The 18,783-nt window shown below is 41.6% G+C and overlaps 1 protein-coding gene across 2 annotated transcripts in view; it reads left to right on the top strand.

Moving 5' to 3' along the window:
• Nucleotides 1-18,783, top strand: part of arhgef39 (Rho guanine nucleotide exchange factor (GEF) 39) — a 67,505-nt gene that overhangs the window by 10,892 nt on the left and 37,830 nt on the right. For both annotated transcript variants that reach the window (XM_085769481.1, XM_085769482.1), the window contains exons 4-5: nt 3,705-3,825; nt 7,940-8,058. In XM_085769481.1, coding sequence (XP_085625607.1) covers nt 3,705-3,825; nt 7,940-8,058 — 240 coding nt within the window. The remainder of the gene's footprint in view (nt 1-3,704; nt 3,826-7,939; nt 8,059-18,783) is intronic.

An 18,783-nucleotide genomic window follows, 5' to 3' on the forward strand; every position in this document is an offset into this window, starting at 1 on the left:
CCTACATCAGTTAGGTTGAGGTCAGGTCATTGTGGAGGTTGGATCATCTGATGCTCCAGTCCAACACGGTCCTTCTTGGTTATACAGCCTTTGGTTTGTCTGGAGGTTTGTTTTGGGCGTTTGTCCTGTTGATGATCCCACTAAGTGAAAATCAGATGGGATAACATGATGCTGCAGGATGTTGTGGTAGTAATGCTGTGGTTAATGTTGAATAAAGCACCCCGATACCATCACCATGCTTCACAGTGGGAACCATACACACAGATACCCTCAGGTCCCCTTTTCTGCATCTCACAGATTAAAAGTATTTATTTCCATTTGTTGTGTTTCCTGCCCTAAGCGACTCTCATCTTAATGGCTTTCCTTAGTTTTGGATGCAGCAATTTCAGCCGTGAAGCACAGACCGACACAGTCACCTCCAGACAGTTGATGTTGAGATTTCTGTTATGTAGGCTCTAATCTGAGGTGCTGTTAATTAGCAATGTCTGAGGCTGGCTTTTCTAATCAATGTATCCTCTGATGACGGACTTTTGCATTTCTTCACTTAGCTGAATCTCTTAACATAATGTGGATCACTGCAATTTTGTGTTATATATTAACACTACCGTGACACGACAGAACTGATGATCAACCTCCAAACCTGACAAATGAATCCATCAGTTAAAAGGATAGTTCAACATTTTGGCAAATTGGCCCTTTGCCATAATCCCTATAGTTTTAGGAGTAGGTTCGTTACTTTTAATTGTTGGCGCAAGCTGTTTTCAGAACGGTGGAGCAGAGCTGTGAGCTGCTCAGAGCCACGCTACGGAGGCTAATGGGATTTCTTCTTCTTCTTCTGCACATTCACCATGCTATGAGATAATAACGGAACGTTATAAGACTGAGTTGTTTTCGAGGCAAATACAGAGACTGCTTGCCGAAAAACTGCCCCTGACAGGAACGCACATCAGCATTTTGCATGAATTTACCTCTAAAACAACTCTGTCTCGTAACGTTCCGTTATTATCTCATAGCGTGGTGAAAGTGCAGGTCACAATTTGTCCACCAGAGCGTTTTGGAGTTGTTGGATTGTGTATTTGATGAGTTTGATGAGGGAAACCAAGAAATCCCATTAGCGTCCATAGCATAGCTCTGAGCAGCTCGTGGCTCTGCTCCACCGTTCTAAAAACAGCTTGCACCGACAATTAAAGGTAATAAACCTACTCCTAAAACTATAGGGATTATGGCAATTGGTCAATTTGCCAAAATGTTGAACTATCCCTTTAAAGCGTCCACATCTCTGCTCATGTTTGGATTAGCCTGATGGTTACAGCGTTGCATGGAGACTACGTGCCTCTTTATACACAGTCTATGTCTTAAACACAAGAAATTCCACTAATTATCTTATGCCAGTGCACAGCTGTTAATTGAAAAGCATTCCAGGTGACTGACAACTTTGTGAAGCAGGTTAAGGTGAAACCAATATTGTGTAAAGCTGTCAGTAAGGTAAATGTGGCTTCTTTGAAGAATGTAAGAAATAATAGCATTTGTTTTTTTAACACTCTTTTTCTCTTTTACTACATAATTCTGTGTGTTCCATAGTTTGATGCCTTCAGTGTTGTTCTATAGGATCAAAATACAGAAAATCCTATAGGTGTAACAGACCTTTTGACTGTGTGTGTGTGTGTGCATAATCTACACATACACATATTTATTCTACTCCTGACTGTGTGTGGAGCACATACACACAGCACAGGCAGCAGAAGGAGCAGCCCAATTATTGCCTGCTGCTAACATGACAGACAGGAATCAGCTACTTGAAAGAGCTGTCAGTGAATCCGGTACGGAGCATAAAAAAAAAAAAAATAATAATAACAAGCCACGGATTCGAGGAGGTCACGATAAGTGTAGGTGTGGTCTGATCCTGATAGGTAGATCAGACGGGAATCAGTGTGTCGACGCAGCACGGAGCACATCACACAGTTCACCGAGAGGCGACAAAACGCCGCTTTATTACTTTGCCTCCTATCAGCGATTTGTGCTCGTTGTTTATTTTTCATTAATTAGTAATTTATGTTTAGCGGATGCTCACGCTGTGTCATAACAATTAGTATTCCTCTGTTCGAGCCTTCCCCAAATGAAGGCGTCTCGCCCTGAATTGTTCGGTCAAGGTTGCATCCACCCCAGATGTCGCAACTGCTCGGAATTAATGTGGATTAACGCGACACGCGCGGAATGCTAATGTTATCTCCATCCTGCCCCGCTGATGGCCAGACAATTTAATTGCTGTGGAAAAAAAAAACGAAGTATAAAAATGTAATCCATAATTTCATATTTATCATAATAGCCTCTGGCAGTGTGAGGGGAGGAAAAAAAAAAAAAAACGGAAACACAGTTTTTCCCGCCCTTTGCCCTCGTTAGAACTCTCCCGGCTGCTCCTGCATCTCCTGATTATGAACAGAGGCTACCTTGGCACGCAACTTCATTAAAATCTATTTAAATCAACTTCAGCGGCAAAGTACTCCTTTTTTACAGCATGTACGAACAGAAGTCTCTGGGAGCATCATTAGAGAGTAGGACTGTGTGTGTGTGTGTGTGAGTGAGTGCGCGCGCATGTGTGTATATGTGTGGTACTTCCTCTAAGTTTGGATAACAAGCTCCTTCACAAGTGTCAACACCCCCAACCAATTGCGTCCGTGTTACTGTAATGTGCCTGACAGGCTGAACGATTGCTTTGCCTCTCGCCTTGATCTAGTTGTTTTGTTCCTGAGTTCAGCAGGCAGTGCTCTCACTACAAAGTGGCCCTGGGTGCCCCGAAGACAGACCCCACCATCTGGGTCCCCGGTAAATACGTCACCCACGGGGGAGAGGCCCTTCAAATGACACTACAGAGCCCCGCTTGCTAAACCTCCCATTAACAGGGAAGCAATCCTCTGAACTTTGCTCAACCCCCTCACACTTTCTCTAAACATGTGTGCCTTTGCCGAAAGTGATGTTTTTTCTTCTTTTTTTTAAAGATGTGATCCGACTCCTTCCCCTTTCCTCTCCGCTTGATGCAGAGCAGCAGCAGCTTCGCTCTCTGGCGGCGCTCATCCGGCCCCGGCCCTGGCGCCATTTTCTTTTTAGAATTAAACTATATATTAAAAAAATGAATTAAACTAAAGTCACAGCACTTTAATATCCAACCGACCGACCGTGATCGGCGCGCGTCGTTCTGCACCTCTCTCTGACTGTGACCTATCTAAAATTGACACGAGGCAATCACATCTGTCATTTACCGAGCTCCAAGACTGGAGGTGTTTTTTTTTTTTTTTTGAGCAGCGAAAAAATTCAAAGCACATTGACGCTATTTTCAGACACGACCGCTTCAGAGTGATGTGTTCCTTTGATGGAAACTGTCTTTGACCGAGGCAAAATAGTGGCATGCAAAAAGAATATTAACCAAACAGCCAAGAGTTTATTTTTTGTTGTTTGGCCAACTCGCAGAATTAATGTTAATTAACTACAGCTGAGTTGCCAGCTGCCATTACAGTCGGCCTGAATGTTTCATCTCCTGCGACTTGTTAAGACGCAGCTTATTATGGAAATTTATAATTAAAATCTCAGCTCTTTAGGTTTGAAACTGCAGAATGTCAAATCATGATTGTGGATTTAAAATGTGTGCCATTTTTAATGTTTTATTATATCTATTTTTTTTTTTTTATGAATTTTATTTCTTCTGTCAGATCTCTGCTGGTCCATTTGGAGAATGGCTACTTCGGCCGAGGGTTGGACCAGTTCTGTCCGCACCTGCATCTCTACAACACGTACGCCGACAACATCTACAATTCCACCAAAGTGCTGCGGGTAAGAACACGCCGCCCGTCGCTCGTCCACGTTGCACGTTCCCGCCGCACTCATGAGAATTTCAAAAGATGTGTGTAACATTAAATTTGAGTAGATTTTAATAACCCCCCTCCCCCAGCCCCTGTGGGGAAATTGGCCCATGTATTCCTCAGGTACTGGAGTTAATACACATGCAAATGTATATGTGGTTATTGGATTCTTTGCAGACACAATCAATTCCCTCGCTGTCAGTGATGCTGCTAATGCCATGGCAACCTATTCATATAGAGTGGCTTCAGGAAGTATTCAATCCCATTCACTTTTTTTGCACAAGTAATTGCACTGTAAATTGGTAAAATTCAATTGTTGCCAAATCTTCTACACTTAATGATATATAATCACAAAGGGAACCTACGTTTTGGATGTTTTGCAGATTTATTAAAACTCAAAACTGAAATCTCTCATTCACAAAAGTATTCAGACTCTTAATTGAATACTTTGTGGAAGCGCCTCTGGCAGCAATTACGGCTTCACTTCTTCTTGAGTAAGTCTTTACGAGCTTCACACAGCAGTTGTAGAGCTCTGTTCCCCCTCGCTTCCAGTCTTTACGGTCAGATGGAAAAATGACCATATTTCCCAATTAATGATTTTGATTTCTTAAAATGTCACGTCCTTGGTTTGTGGACTGGCATGCTGGGAGCAGCAGAGATGTCCTCTTGTTGACTTTACATCAAAGTTGCAAAGACAATGTTGTAAATGTAGCCTTAATTAAGAATAAGGACCACTAATTACATTAGTGGTGGACTAAAGTTTTGTATAATTGCACTGATCTACCTTCAGAGTGACAAGAGAGAAACATGTTTACTTCATCCAAACGATGGAAACCTGTGTGTTTCTGCTGTCAGTTCACAAATCAAATGAAATCTTAAACATGAGTCAGCAAAATGTAGCGAGGACTAATAATTCAGTATTTTTAATCAACTTTCAGCGCAATCATATTGAGATAATGTGTTTTTATTACAGACAAAAGCTTCTGTGATACATCTATGACTTTGTTTCATATGATGTGTAACAATGTGTAACAATTGAACTGAACATCAGTTTATTGGTTTTATATATGATTTTTTCATACATATGTTTACATTTATGATATACTTTGGAAAACAGTATCATGATGATAACTAATCACCAACTGCAAAAGATCCAGGACTAACAATGTGATGATCCATGTCTGGACACGTCCTGTCTGTAGGTCTCAGCCCCAAAGCCCATTAGTTTGTATATTGTATGTATGTAAAAAAAATAATAATCTTTTTTAATCAGAGTAATTTCCTGAAACAGCAGGTCACTGTAGTTTATAGCGAATGTTATTCAGAATTTGGCGCTGCAGTGAATCATTTGGAGCAGCAGGACGGTGCGACATGAGGGATTAAGTCAAAGTGAACTACAGTGTGTGGTAATGAAGGAACATGTCGCCCAGTGCAACAATGTGGCTCATTGATGTGTTTTTTAATAGTTTTTGGACATCAGGGGAGCCCCGCGGTCCAGAGAAATGAGATGGAACAGGGTTTGGACACACAGCGCCTGTTAGAAAGACACAGTCACTGTTGTTTTTGGTCTGCACATGGGGTCTGTGGACAATAAGAAATATAGAATATTACCGGATTAACTTAATGCTTATTGCGTATTATTATAGAAAAGAAGGAGAGTGAATCTTTATATATACAGGTGCATCTCAATAAGTGAGAATATCATGGAGGTCAGCAGTCTTCCCTATGATAGTGGAGCCTACTGGACCAGACTAAAGCCTGGTTTATGCTTCTGCGTCAGCTCCACGCCGCAACATGCCGTCGTTGCACCTTTCGAAGTTCTGTGTCGAGGGAGCAGGTTGCTATGTAATTCACCGCCACAACGGTAGGGGGTAGCGGACCAATCACTGCTCTCGTGGTCTGTGTCGCCTCAATGCGTAGTTACAGTTTTTTGGAGGTGCGCTGCAAATTGGCCCATTGCCATAATCCCTATGGTTTTAGGAGTAGGTTCGTTACTTTAACAGTAATTGTTGGTGCAAGCTATTTTTAGGCGGAACAGAGCCGCAAGCTGCTTGTTCCTGTCGCAGGCAGTTTTTCATCAAGCAGTCTCTGCATTTGCCTCTAAAACAACTCAGTCTCGTAACATTGTGTTATTATCTCATAGCGTGGTGAATGTGCAGGTAACAACTTGTCCACCAGAGCGTTTTGGAGTTGTTAGATTGTGTATATGATGAGTTTGATGAGGGAAACCAAGAAATCCCATTAGCCTAGCTCTGAGCAGCTCACGGCTCTGCTCTGCCGTTCTTAAAATAGCTTGCACCGACAATTAAAGGTAACAAACCTACTGCTATGACTTTAGGGATTATGGCCATGGGCCAATTTGCCAAAATGTTGAACTATCCCTTTAAATGAAAGCCATAATCATTACAATTAAAATAAATAAAGACATGAAATATCTCAGTCCATGTGTAATGAATGAGTTTCACAATTTGAATTGAACCACTGAAGTAACTTAATTTTCCATGATATTCTCATTTAGTTTTAGATGCACCTACCTGTTGTGTGTGGCTGTGGTTCTAAATAATGACCAGAGTTATCATGGTTATTGTACCTCTTGCTGATAATTGAGGCTGCAAAGGTAAATCAACATGCAGAGCTGTAAAATGTGAAGTTCTACAACACTAAATCCACACGGTCCGGTCTCTACGGTCTCCAGTTTACACCCTCACTCTGTCCCTGCTCTGCCTCCACCTAATCACTGATTCCTCTCACATTGTGCCCATCATCAACTGACTCACCACCTGTCTGTTTACTATGTCCAAAACTCTACCTGCCACAGGCATAATGACCAGCTAAACAGCTGTATGTGAGCAGCACACACACATACAGTGGACACACACACACACACATACCACAGCTGGCATCTAAAGTCAAGTGGCATACACTGATGTTTTTCAAAGCTGTGAAATAGCGCAGAGCTCTCCTCAGGTCTATTTAAATACAGCAGCGATGTTTATTTTGATGATTGACGTGAATGACAAGACGAGGCGTTTTGTCATCCAAATGTTGACACACACTCGAGCCGACGCGATGTGGAAATTCACGTTTAATGACATCCACAGGCTGCCAGCCCTGCCTCCTCCTCCCCGTGCCTCAGCTGGCAATGCAGCGGACTGACAACTACAGGGTTTCTGGGATTGTCAGGTGGAGTCTGCAGCTAGAAGTGACATGAGATGTATATATGTGTGAGAAGATATCTATGAAATATAGACACACTATGCACTTGAAAATTAGATTTTATTAAGATCCCCATTAGCTGCTACACCTGCTAGCTGCTACTCTTCCTGGGGTCCATTAAAAAGCCACATAAAGTAATCAAACATACATGAAATTAAACTAAACTTCCAAATAATATGAAAAGCTGCATGGTACCCATAACAACAAAATAATTATAATAATAATAATAAAAATCAAACAATAACAGATCAATACAACAATAACATACCAATAACAACAATGACAAAATCAGTTATAACAAGACATAAACTTTAAAGTAACCCTGGACAGACCGGAAATCAAAGCAGACTTAAAATAATCTATGCTGTCTGCCTGTCGAGGCATTGTCTTTCAAGATATTTTTTAAAAAGTAAATGGACATTAAAGGTGAACCTTGCTACAAAAATTCATGAATGAATGAATAGAATAAAAAGCATTACTAAGTCTTACAGGAGTTCTTTATATATGTGTTTGGAAGATATCACAGACTGTAAATGGTTTTCTGTGTCTCGTGTGCAGAGCATGTTTAAGATCTTCCCACAGACTTAGTGATGTTCAGAAGACTGAGGGCCGTTCCCACAGCTTCACCTTGTCTTTCTTGAAACATTCTTGAGTTATTCTTTGGCTCCTTGTCCCGCTGTAGAAACCAGTCTGACTTAATTTAGCATGTGCTAATGAGAGATTTCTTCTTACAACATAACTCCCCAAGTGCTCAACACTGCAGGAAGACTTGTTACATCTCACAAAACGTTGCCTTGCACAAGCCCAAAGCTGTGTCTTGTTTAATGTGCCTGAGAATAATGTCACAATGTCTTGTGTTATGTTCTTAGATCCAGCTGAAGAAAAACAAGGCCTTCAGACGCTTTAAGAAGCTACAGGAAACACGCCCGGAGTTCAACGACCAAAGGCTGGAGGACTTACTGCAGCTTCCCATCCTGCGGATTGATCAGTAAGCCTGTCTGCTGCCTACTGTGTGTAGATGAAGAAAGGCTACATTATGAAATGTAATTTTTTCTCAAGTGCACTGTGGAGTTGAGTCGATTAACAGTGACACAGGGCTGAAATTCCATCTGCCTTAAAAGTTTATCATGAAAGAAGTTCATTTTAAATAACAATATCCAATCCTTTTTTTTTTTCTTCACAAGAATCAAAGTCTGTATTATATTCAGCCAGATGTTACATTAGAGCAGTGGTTCCCAACCTTTTTTGGCTCGTGACCACATTTTCACATCACAAATTTCTGGCGACCCCCGATCACGTGCAGTCGTGATCGCGGCCGTCAATCATGCGTCAGCTCAGATATTTTTATATGCTGCATTTTATTTGAACTCGATTTATATTTGAGAAAGTGAAAATATAGAATACAGTTGTTTAAAGCAGAAGTAAGCGATCCGGTCGTTTTGGCTAACTTCTTGTCAGCCGATGGAGTTAGCAGTCCCCGTCCTCGTCCCTACATCACCACATTCACGCGCATCCCTTGGCTGCACACACAGAGAGGACCGCCCCTTTATGCTGTTCTCTCTCCTCATTGGATAAAGGTTGTACGATACAAGGAAAGTTTTTTCCTCGGCTCAGAGCAGAGCAGAGTGACTGACAGACCCGTGTTTCAGTCCAAACACTCTATATAAGTGATTGCTGTCGGAAGATAGAACTATTTAAGACTTATATTAACACAAATATATCACTTACTTCTGCTTTAAGATTGTGTGTGGTGTTTTTAATCATAATTTTAAAAAGAATAATAATTAGTTAAAAGAATATTTTTATCAGTATTTGTTTTTATTAATTACGAGCATCATTTTTTATTAATTAAAAAAAAATAATGCATTTTTTAAATTAATTAATTAAAAACACGGCATTAGATTCTCTTGTTGTCCATCATTATGATGAATAAGGTCTTTCATGATCTATCATTACCTGTAATTTTAATTTTCCGAAAAGATTACACATTCATCAGATACCGGAGTGGAAAGACGAGCAGAGACTCGGACCGTGTGGTCAGTTTTCACACCGACACCACAGGAAGCAGGTGAATTAGTTGAATTTTCTCCCAAAGTGACAGCGCCGCAGTCATCAGGCCCTAACTAGGAGAATATGAGCTATAGCGTGTTACAGACTTCATTAAAAATGTGCGCAAACCACTGACAAGGAGTTGAGTTGAACCCAGTTGACTTGTCTTCAAATGGACGTTCCTTCACATCCTGCTCACTTCGCGATCAGAGCATCACGACGGTACAATTACTGGATAAATCCAGTGGAAATGGATGATACATTTTATGAATGTTTACTTATTGTTTACTACCTAATAAAGCTCATTTACTAATTAAAGGCTTCTGTTTGTGAAGCTATCTGTGAAATTCCACACGCCCTTCTCCCTTGTTCTCTCCGTCACCTTCCAGTCCTTGTCATTTTTCCTTCCAACACCACTCAGAGCCTCGCAGGCATCCTCCCCCAAAAAAAAAAAAAACACAAGGAAGAGGAAGAGAACATGATGTGTGCAAGTCTTCATTTGACAACCAGAAAATATTTCCAGTACATCTTCAGCCGTCTGTACGTACTGTAACTGATGCTTCAAGTTGTATCGGATCCTCGTGCACACCTCAGCGTTGTGTTGCCGTTCCACTGTCGAGAGCACCGCCGCCGACGGGTCACGGATTTCATGCTCGAGTTCTGTTTCCGCTGTTAAGTTGTTTTCTTTTCATCAGTCGCCCGCTACAATGTATATAGTCTCCCTGACAGATGTAATTATTATTATTTGATGTAGCGCCTATGCCGTTGCTCAGACTGTCCAGAAACTGTCAAAATCCCTTTGGTGAGACACTAGTTTTTGTTAGCTGTAATTTCATGCGGTCTTGATCTCGCTTGTTAATTAGTGGAACAAGGAGGAGAAATGGGCTGAAACGTACTCTTCCAATGCAGCAGATATCATGACACTGGTTTATCAAGCTGCTTGCTTGTATCTTAATTAGGGCCCCGCTCATCTTCTCATCTCTCCGCATCTTCGGCGGAGCACTCCAAATGTTTCCATCCATCCATCATTGCGAGGGAGAAGTTGCCTGTGAGACGAGATGACTCTTTTGCCTTCACATCTGAGGCGCTTTACCGTATATCTCATTTATGTTCACTTTCTCCCCGTACAACAAAAAGAGCAGTTTCCCCCTTGATTTTTTTCTCCCTGTTCCCACGCTTCTGGGATAAGGCAGATCTCCTCAGCGCAGCTTTTCCAAGCCATGGAAAAATGATTGTGATGCACTAATTCACCCTTTTCTGCTTCTGATGGGATACCTCCACAAATCTCCAAGACAGAACACCAGTCTGATATCAGTGCTGTCTTTTTCAAAAATGTAAACTTTGTATGGCTTATTGTGGGAATCTCAAGGGAAGGGCAGGGATTAAGTAAGCTTGCATGTATGTCGACATAACATACAGGGATAAATCTTCCAAATACGAGCAAAATGGCAAGACCCAAAGACAAATGATGATGAGCTTTTTTCTTATTTTCCTTTTAATGACCACAGGCGCAACCGGGCTCAGCTGGGTGCAACATGGAAGAGAGAGGCCGAATGTACAGTCAGAGAGCTGAATACAGAATCAGCAGGTGGAGTCGGGTTGAGCTTCTGTAATTACACGAGCTCCTCTCATCCTCCTTTTTAAAAGCAGAAACAGAGAGAAGGAACATATGCTGTCAATAGTAGAATTAACAGGCAGCTGATGCATGTTGGTGCAGCAGCAGCTGGAATATCAGCAGGGCTGGTTATAGTTGTGCAAACAATTAGGTCACAGACAATTTAATTTAAACAGCGGTTCTTCTCCCTCATATGAAAACGCTCATTTATAATAAGCACAATAAACATTAACAAGTGCACTCGCAAAATGTCAGCTTTTATTTATCCAAAGGGAGAAAATGAAACCGCCCAGCACCAAGTGTCTTTGCTAGGTTCAGACAGATGTCATTTTCCAGCCAGGCACCCATGTTTCTTAAACGGCAAATGCCCAAGGGGTGCGTTGGTCTCCAAATTAAATGTGGTGAGGTGCATCGCTATCTTGAGGCAACAGAAAGGGGTTGACAAGCAAGAAATCTGGCCTGAAATCAATGTCACAGTATTTCAGTTGGTTTAAGGGTGTTAAAGATAGCAATACATTTACGGGCGCCCAATGTGCTGAACTGAAAACACATGCAGAAGTCTCAGTCCAACCCAGAGTCAGTAGCCTACTGGTCTGGCTTTATTGACATGGAGACCTAGGGTTCAGCTGGACTCATAATAGGCTTTTCTTTTTCTCAGTGTTGTTAGTAACTTGAAGGCAACATAATGTTACACATCTGTTTTCAGTAGGTACAGTGCAGGGTTTCCGGTACATGCCCGCCACGACTAAATTATTCCCACCACTGCTTCAGTATTGGGGCAGACGTACAATAATAGTCTACCAGTTACTTTGCACCCTTTTCCACTACACAGTTACAGCTCTACTCGGCTCGACTCAGTTTAGGTCCGTTTCCATCACAACTGAGTTCTTCATAGTATCTCCACAGTGTGGGCGGGGTCGTCATGTCATGGCGGCTACGGCGTCGTCGTCTCGCTCTCTTTTTTCTCTCCTCGTCAGCTTCAAACTCGTCTGCACCTCCATTGCGGACCACAGCGTTGTTTTCCACACAGCAGACATTTAACTTGTGTAAAAGAATAACAAATGTCTCACTAAGCTACAGAGCCGTGGTCGCTGTTGCCGGTGTGTTTTTTAAATTAGCGGGTTTGATTCTCGTGTCGGACGTCACGTTCGAGTGCATCATGTGTAAAAGCCAAAAAATAAATAAATAAAAAAGGCCATAAGAAAAAAAACCCTAAGGTGTCTCAGTCCGACAATGTTGAAGATGTTATTTTATAATAAAGAAATAAATTGTAGTTTAACACCACGTAGCCTACCCCTTTTGTCGGTACGCAATAATGTTGCAATTAAAAAAAAATCCTAGCGGAAACACTGCGGTGGGCATGATAAGGTTAGCTAACTTGTCGTTAGCGTTATTATGAATCGCAATGGCGAATATTGCTATCATTAGCATTAGCATAGTAGTCGATTGTGGCTTTCTTTTTAAAAAATATGTGTTTTATTTTCTTATGCGCTTCAGCTGTGCTTCCTGTGTGTTGATTGGTCTCTTTCACCAGGCTACCTTGCTGATTTAGAACATCATGTGAGGTGGATGTGGGGATGGTCTGATATGCTGGTGGTGGTAGTGCAACATCTTGCAGCAAAGGTTTTTGAATACCGTGGTATTTAAGGTAAAATAGACCCAGAATTAAAACCAAACTCGCTGCACTTGTATATCGCATCTGTTCGATATCATCTTTTGTTGCCACCAGCATTTCGTCCTCATGGAGCTACAGCTGATAAATACATTTAAAAGCACAATGAAACATGGAGTAGGACTCCAACATTTGCTTTGTCACACAGTGATATTTCCAGCTCCACTGGATTAAAATGGTGGCTCTGCACTTTAGTCGCTTGTTGCCATGGTGACTTATAGGTAGTCAATAGTTGTTGGCTGTTTTTTTGTTTTTTTTTCATTCATTCATCACGCACAAACTCAGAACAAACACACTGAGTCGACTGAACCAAACACCGGTCAGCTGATCTAGAAGAAAATCCGGCGTTTCCCCACCTCGGGGGTTTCGTCTTAATAACCGACCAGCGGGGAAATCAACGCAACTTCCATCTCGTACGCTGTCGTATTTGACTCTGACACATAATCAGTCGGCCTCGCTCTTTCCAACTCGACCCCCCACCCCCTCCTTTTCTCTCTCCCTCCGCGTCACACCCATCATCATCATCGATTCATCTGTTCACCAGGAGACTCGAGGGATGTGTCTAATTGTATGATGATTTTAAAGTGCGTGGCTAGATAATCATCCGCGGCTGGTGCCTTTACCTTGCTCCGGCGCCGTGGCTGGGAATAGCGGGGAAATTGTTGTCACTTATCGCCATTCAAGGATGATGGATGGCGAGCGCGGCCTGGAGTGTGGATACTTATGTTGCTGCCGGGGGAGGAATAAAATCATTGCCTTTATTAAGTGGCATTCACTAGAGCCGGCTGGATTGGCGTCCTCCCCACTGAGCCCACCATTATGACAGTGATGGGGTCTTGAGTTGATTGTGGCAGTGAATAGCAACCTTCGCCGCCTGTATTGGCCATGTCTGTGTCAATAATAGAGATGAAGCTCTCATAGAGGTGCCAGCAATTGGAGGCCTTGGGATATATCTGCTCTAAGCTGAGCACCATTTAGTATAACAAGGGAACGGCCCGGCGGGGGGATACTGTAGAGAGTTAGCATGCTATATGTAAAGGCCGTACATCTCCAGAGGTCTCTGGGTCATTGTCATACTTTTCAAACAGTTACAAGTATGCGGCCGCGTGCTGCACTGACCGTGATTGATTTTGTCTTTAATTTGTGATAGTTGGATTTTCAAATTAAGTGCTTTTATGCGCTCATGGTAGCTCCATTGTCTCCGTCAGCCGAACACAACGCGGTTCTCCAACACAAGGTCGGAGTTTTGATTAATTTCTTTGAAAAAAAGAAGAAAAAAAAGGGGACTCTTTCTTAAATGTCTCCTCTCTGTGGTCTACAGGTATTGAGTTGTAGTTCAGGTTAATAATTTGCGTGGCATTGTCTGTCTGCCAACCCGGCGGTTCATTGCCAGGTTTGAAGTGAGACTTACAGTGAGACAAAGCGCCTCAATTATGGCGTGCGACTGTTTTGTGGTGAATCATTAGTTAATTCCATTGACCCAGAAGAAATTTTTATAGCCGAGAGGACGAGTTCAAGATTGTGATTATTGAATGTGAACATTATTGAATCAGTAATTGTCAGAGGTACCTGTGTGGATGAATTAATGCATTAAATGTTTTTGGTAAGAGGTGGATTCACTCATCATGAAAACAATATATTTTTTAATTTAGACACTTTAAAAGATTAGGCTCCATTCAGCTCTCGTAAAGTGCACTAGAGACCCTCTCCTGTACAGACGGGCCTGAGACGACTTGTTGGCACAATAATGAGTCAAACAATTTAATCAAATGGCTCTTTCAGACTTCCCAGATGTACTTGGTGCATCGTGCCCAAGTCTGTCTCCTTGAAATTTCAGCGGAACTGTAAAAGCAGATGTATTCTGTAGGAAATTGAATGTAGATGACTGACGCCTTCGCTTGATGCTACAGGTCTCTACATCTGAGTCTTTTACATTTTTTTTTACTCTTCCAGTTTACCTGACTGACCTGATATATGCCCCACACAAGGACATCAGAGCAATACACACCTCATTCTATATATGATGTAACATTACTTTGAATATGAACTGTAAATACTCAAATGTAAATAGTGTAAATGCTCATTCAGTTTCTTAAACCTCTTATTGTCTATTATTGTATTTTATATATGTAATCAAACCAACGTGTCCAATATTAATTAACTGCATTTAGGCCCCTTCAATTAATTTCAACTGGATTATGTTTTCATGCGACGTGGATTTAGTTTTAATTGAAGTATTTGCCAAGTCACACATACATTCATGCTGAACGTGGCAGTTAAATGTTTCAGGCGACATGTTTGTTTTCCCCACGAATATCTGTCCTTGCAGAATAACGTCCAGAGACCACAGCATTATTCAAACTTTTTTTGTATTCAATTCAATCCAAGTTTACTATATACATGTATCTCAGAGCATTTTTCATAACCATGTCCCATAATATTATTTATAGAGACCCAACATTCCTACATGAGCATCAATGGTAAGGAAAAGCTTTCAGCTGCAACCAGAGTTCATGGACAATCAGAGAGACAGATGAGGAGCAGGAAGAAGGAGATAGACTCAATGATACCTCATGAAGATGCATCATAATAATGATGATAGCAATAGCCGTAATAAAGACAATGATGAGGCAGGTAGTATGACTAATAATGAGACTAATAATAATAATATTGTAGCAGTGGGTGTGGAGCAGGATTACGGGGGCACTAGGTGGTCCACAGTCACAGATCCAGACTCTACAGCTCCTGAGGTAGAAATACCAGCAGAGAGCATCAGGAGAGAGAGACAGACAAGAAATCATCAAACTATGAGAGAGAGAAGCCATGTTAGGAACATGTATTAATGGGATATGAATCAGTACAGATGGAGAGGGGAGTGGAAGAGAGAGGAGCTCAGTGCATCATGGGAAAGCCCCTTGGCAGTCTAGGCCTCCAGTGCCATCAGTAAGGAGTGGTTCAAGACGAACCAAAGCCGGGCCTAACAATGAGCTCCACCAGCTTTACTCTTAACCATGGAGTGGGCATCTGCCTCCCACACCCACAGGGGAAGATGTTTCCACAGCTCAAGGCTCCACAGTGAAGTCTGCATCAGCTGCTGAGCTGTTTTCCTCTATTGTTCCATGTACAATGACGCCATAAACAATTTAAATTGAATAAAAAAAGACAGAAAACATTGAGGAAATTTTGTTTTCGGAAAAAAAATTGTTTATCTTGAGTAATTTCAGTTTGTTTTTTTGTTTAGCAGCAGCAACACGTTATATAAAACATAAAATATGATAAACATAATCATATAAATTAGACAGTTAGGTTATAAACCCCTCCCTTCAGCAGTCATATACTTGTTTCCCTACAATATTACTCTCTGAAAATTGCCTAATTGCACTTTCACACATTTACAGGCCACTTCATGGTGTCCATTTGCCCGTGGATGGACCCAAATAGGTTACACGAGTCATTCCAGTCATCCACACTTGAAAGAAAGGAGAACTTTGTTTGTTGTATTTGGCTGAACAACACAATAAAATTAAGAAACTGAGAAATAAATATGAAAAAAATACATGAATACGAGGGTAGGCATAGAAACCTATGTCACATGGTCCCATGCGGGCCCCTTGAAGATGATTTGGCCTCATGATGCCTAATGGAGCGGCACACAGAAACAAAAGCCGCTGTCCTTCTGGAGTTTGAAGTGTTTTTCGAACGTCCACGTTTACAGAGTTCCTTTAATCACCCTTTTGGAGAGAGATAAGGCGCTCTTCACAGTCCCTCCATATTACATATTAATTGCTTAAGTTTGGACAGTGTAGTATCTCTCGTCCTTCTGTATTTACCACAAGTGTGCATTCCTTTGCTTTTAAGCTTTTAAGTTGAGTAATTACCCACAAGCCCATGCCATGTTCACTAACCCATGCAGAAGCCTGCCAGCGCCTCTTGTCTCTTAATTACAAATTTGAATCCTTAATGCATGTATGGGTAGCAAAATAATTAGACAGATATTTCCTCCATCGCTTTTTTCTTTACCGACGTGTGTGCAAATGCCCAAATGACCCGACGTGTCTGACAGGAGAGAGAGAAAGAGAGAGAAAAGCCCCGCATATCATCTGCATATTACAAAGGAATTAGCTGCAGCGCGGAGCGGTGGTGGTGGCGGTGGCGGGCGCATCCCCTCAGCCAGCGCACAGCCACACGCTTTCTAAAAGCTGCATTCTTCATTAGAATATCTGAACTGTTATAAATATGGCTCAGATTACGTTATTGTCTCATTACCCGTTCTTTGCTTTGCCGCTAATGAGCGGGACAGGACAGCTAAATGAGAGAGTTCCGTTTACATTATTTGAAATGTGCCGTAATAATGATCATCGTTGAGTGTTGCTTTTCTGTTGCGCGGCTGCTTTAATTAGATTTTTTCCTCTCCGCTCCCTAACAAGGAAAAAAATAAAGGGAGAGGGGGGGCATTGCTAATAATACCTGTAATGTATTTGTTATTACAAGATGAGACAAGATGAGAAAGAAGGGAAATTATTTCTCTTTCTAAGTGTCTCTTAATTGAAGGCGGCATAATTGGAGCTTGTTTTGGCTTCCGTTTCATTTCTAATGAGTAGTCGACAATGCCTTCCTCCTCTGCCACCCACAGACCCACTGCTGTGCGAACAAATTCACGGTAGTGCAGCGCACACTTGACCAGATTATTTACAACACAAACTTTTACACCACACTTCTTTTCTACCACACTGACGCTGCACAACTGACTAAAAAGACGCTGGTAGTAGAACCCACTCTGTTGTCATCCAGCTGACAGCCCGAGCGCGATGAGATCCACAACTTTGATTCTTCTGCTTGTGCGTTAATCTGATATTATCATGTCACATGTGATGGATGTTCACATGAGCTGAGTGTGGGCTGACTTCTCTGCAGGTGGTCTGAACTAGAGCTGTGCCGAGTCGACGCTGTGAATGATGTATTATCATAATTAAAGAGAAACATTGCGGAAACAATTAGCAATATAATATTCTTAGTATTTATTCTTATGAAAATATCTATTTCGTTGCTAAGAAAAGCATAGACTTCCATCTACTTTAACAGTACATATGTATCACTAATCGGAGCTTTGAGTCAGCAATTATCATCAGTAATTGATTATTATCATGATCAGTTAATCAGTTTTGCCATTTTTCAAGAAATCATTCCAAATATTTGCTGGTTAAAACTCAAATGTGATTGTTTGATGTTTTTTTTTATCATATATGATTGTAAAGTGAACATTCTGGCTTTTGGGTGAAATAAACCAAGCAGTTTAAAGAGGAACTATGCAGGATTTTTACCTTAATTAAACAGCTTCTACAGGGAGAATGGAGGCTATCTGCTTTCCACCTAGCGTCTCTTGGCCAAAAACGACCTTGCAACATCAGCGCCTCCGACCCGGTGCCCTGTAACCCATAATCTCTTGTTAATGACAGATAAGACTACAAAAATATACACTTCGTAACATTGTAATAAACAACGTTATCCACCGCTCCATGGATTGATTTCTCATTGGCCGGGAGGAGGGTTAGCAAAACAGAGGAAAAGCGACTGGACTTGCATAGCTCCCCTTTAAATCCATCATCTAGGGCTTTGGGATATCGAAGTGGTCACATTTAACTGTTCTCTGACATTTTATATTAGAAGGTGAGCAATCAGTTAATTGAGAAAATAATCATTACTGTTGCAGCCCTTAAATACAATGATAAAAAGGTTGTCAATTCCCATTTAGGTGACATAATAAAGTTGTAAGAATCCTGTTGAGCAAACAAGTTTGTCAGTGCAGCTTTAAGAACCACAATGGTGTTTTTTGACACTCGCTACACACAGTACACTACATACAGACACCATCACACCACACAGTTGTCACCCCGACACATCTCGTCCCACTCGTGCCACCAAATGGACGAGTGGCGGCGGTGTACAGTCTGCTAGCTCGTCACTAATGGCCTCTCTCACTGGCACCGCTGTGTCTCTCAAACAAGCCCAGACTGCACAAACAGAGGGCTGCGAAGACAGAGACAGACACTGGAAATCAATGTCAATTGTCAATGCACTTCAAGGTCACATTATCCCAGTGAAAAGGATAAAGATTTCTGAGGAGGCTAATGCTTCACAACTGTTACTTTAGATGAGACTAAAATTGGCACAATAAGTTCCTTCATTGCACTTCAAGCAGATTGCGTTTTAGTTTTTTTTTTGAGAGAGATTCATTCACATGCCACTTAACTAGAGGAGCCATGCAGGCAGCTATGGGCACTTGTCTTTACCCCCGTCCAAACTCCAACTTCTCACAGAAAACTGTTTTGTACGGGGCCACAAGTTCATGGAATCAGCTTCCAAGGGATATTCAAACC

This window comes from Trachurus japonicus, chromosome 23, assembly GCF_045865225.1.
Source record: "Trachurus japonicus isolate A0001 chromosome 23, Traja_1.0".
In the NCBI taxonomy this organism is placed as follows: Eukaryota; Metazoa; Chordata; class Actinopteri; order Carangiformes; family Carangidae; genus Trachurus; species Trachurus japonicus.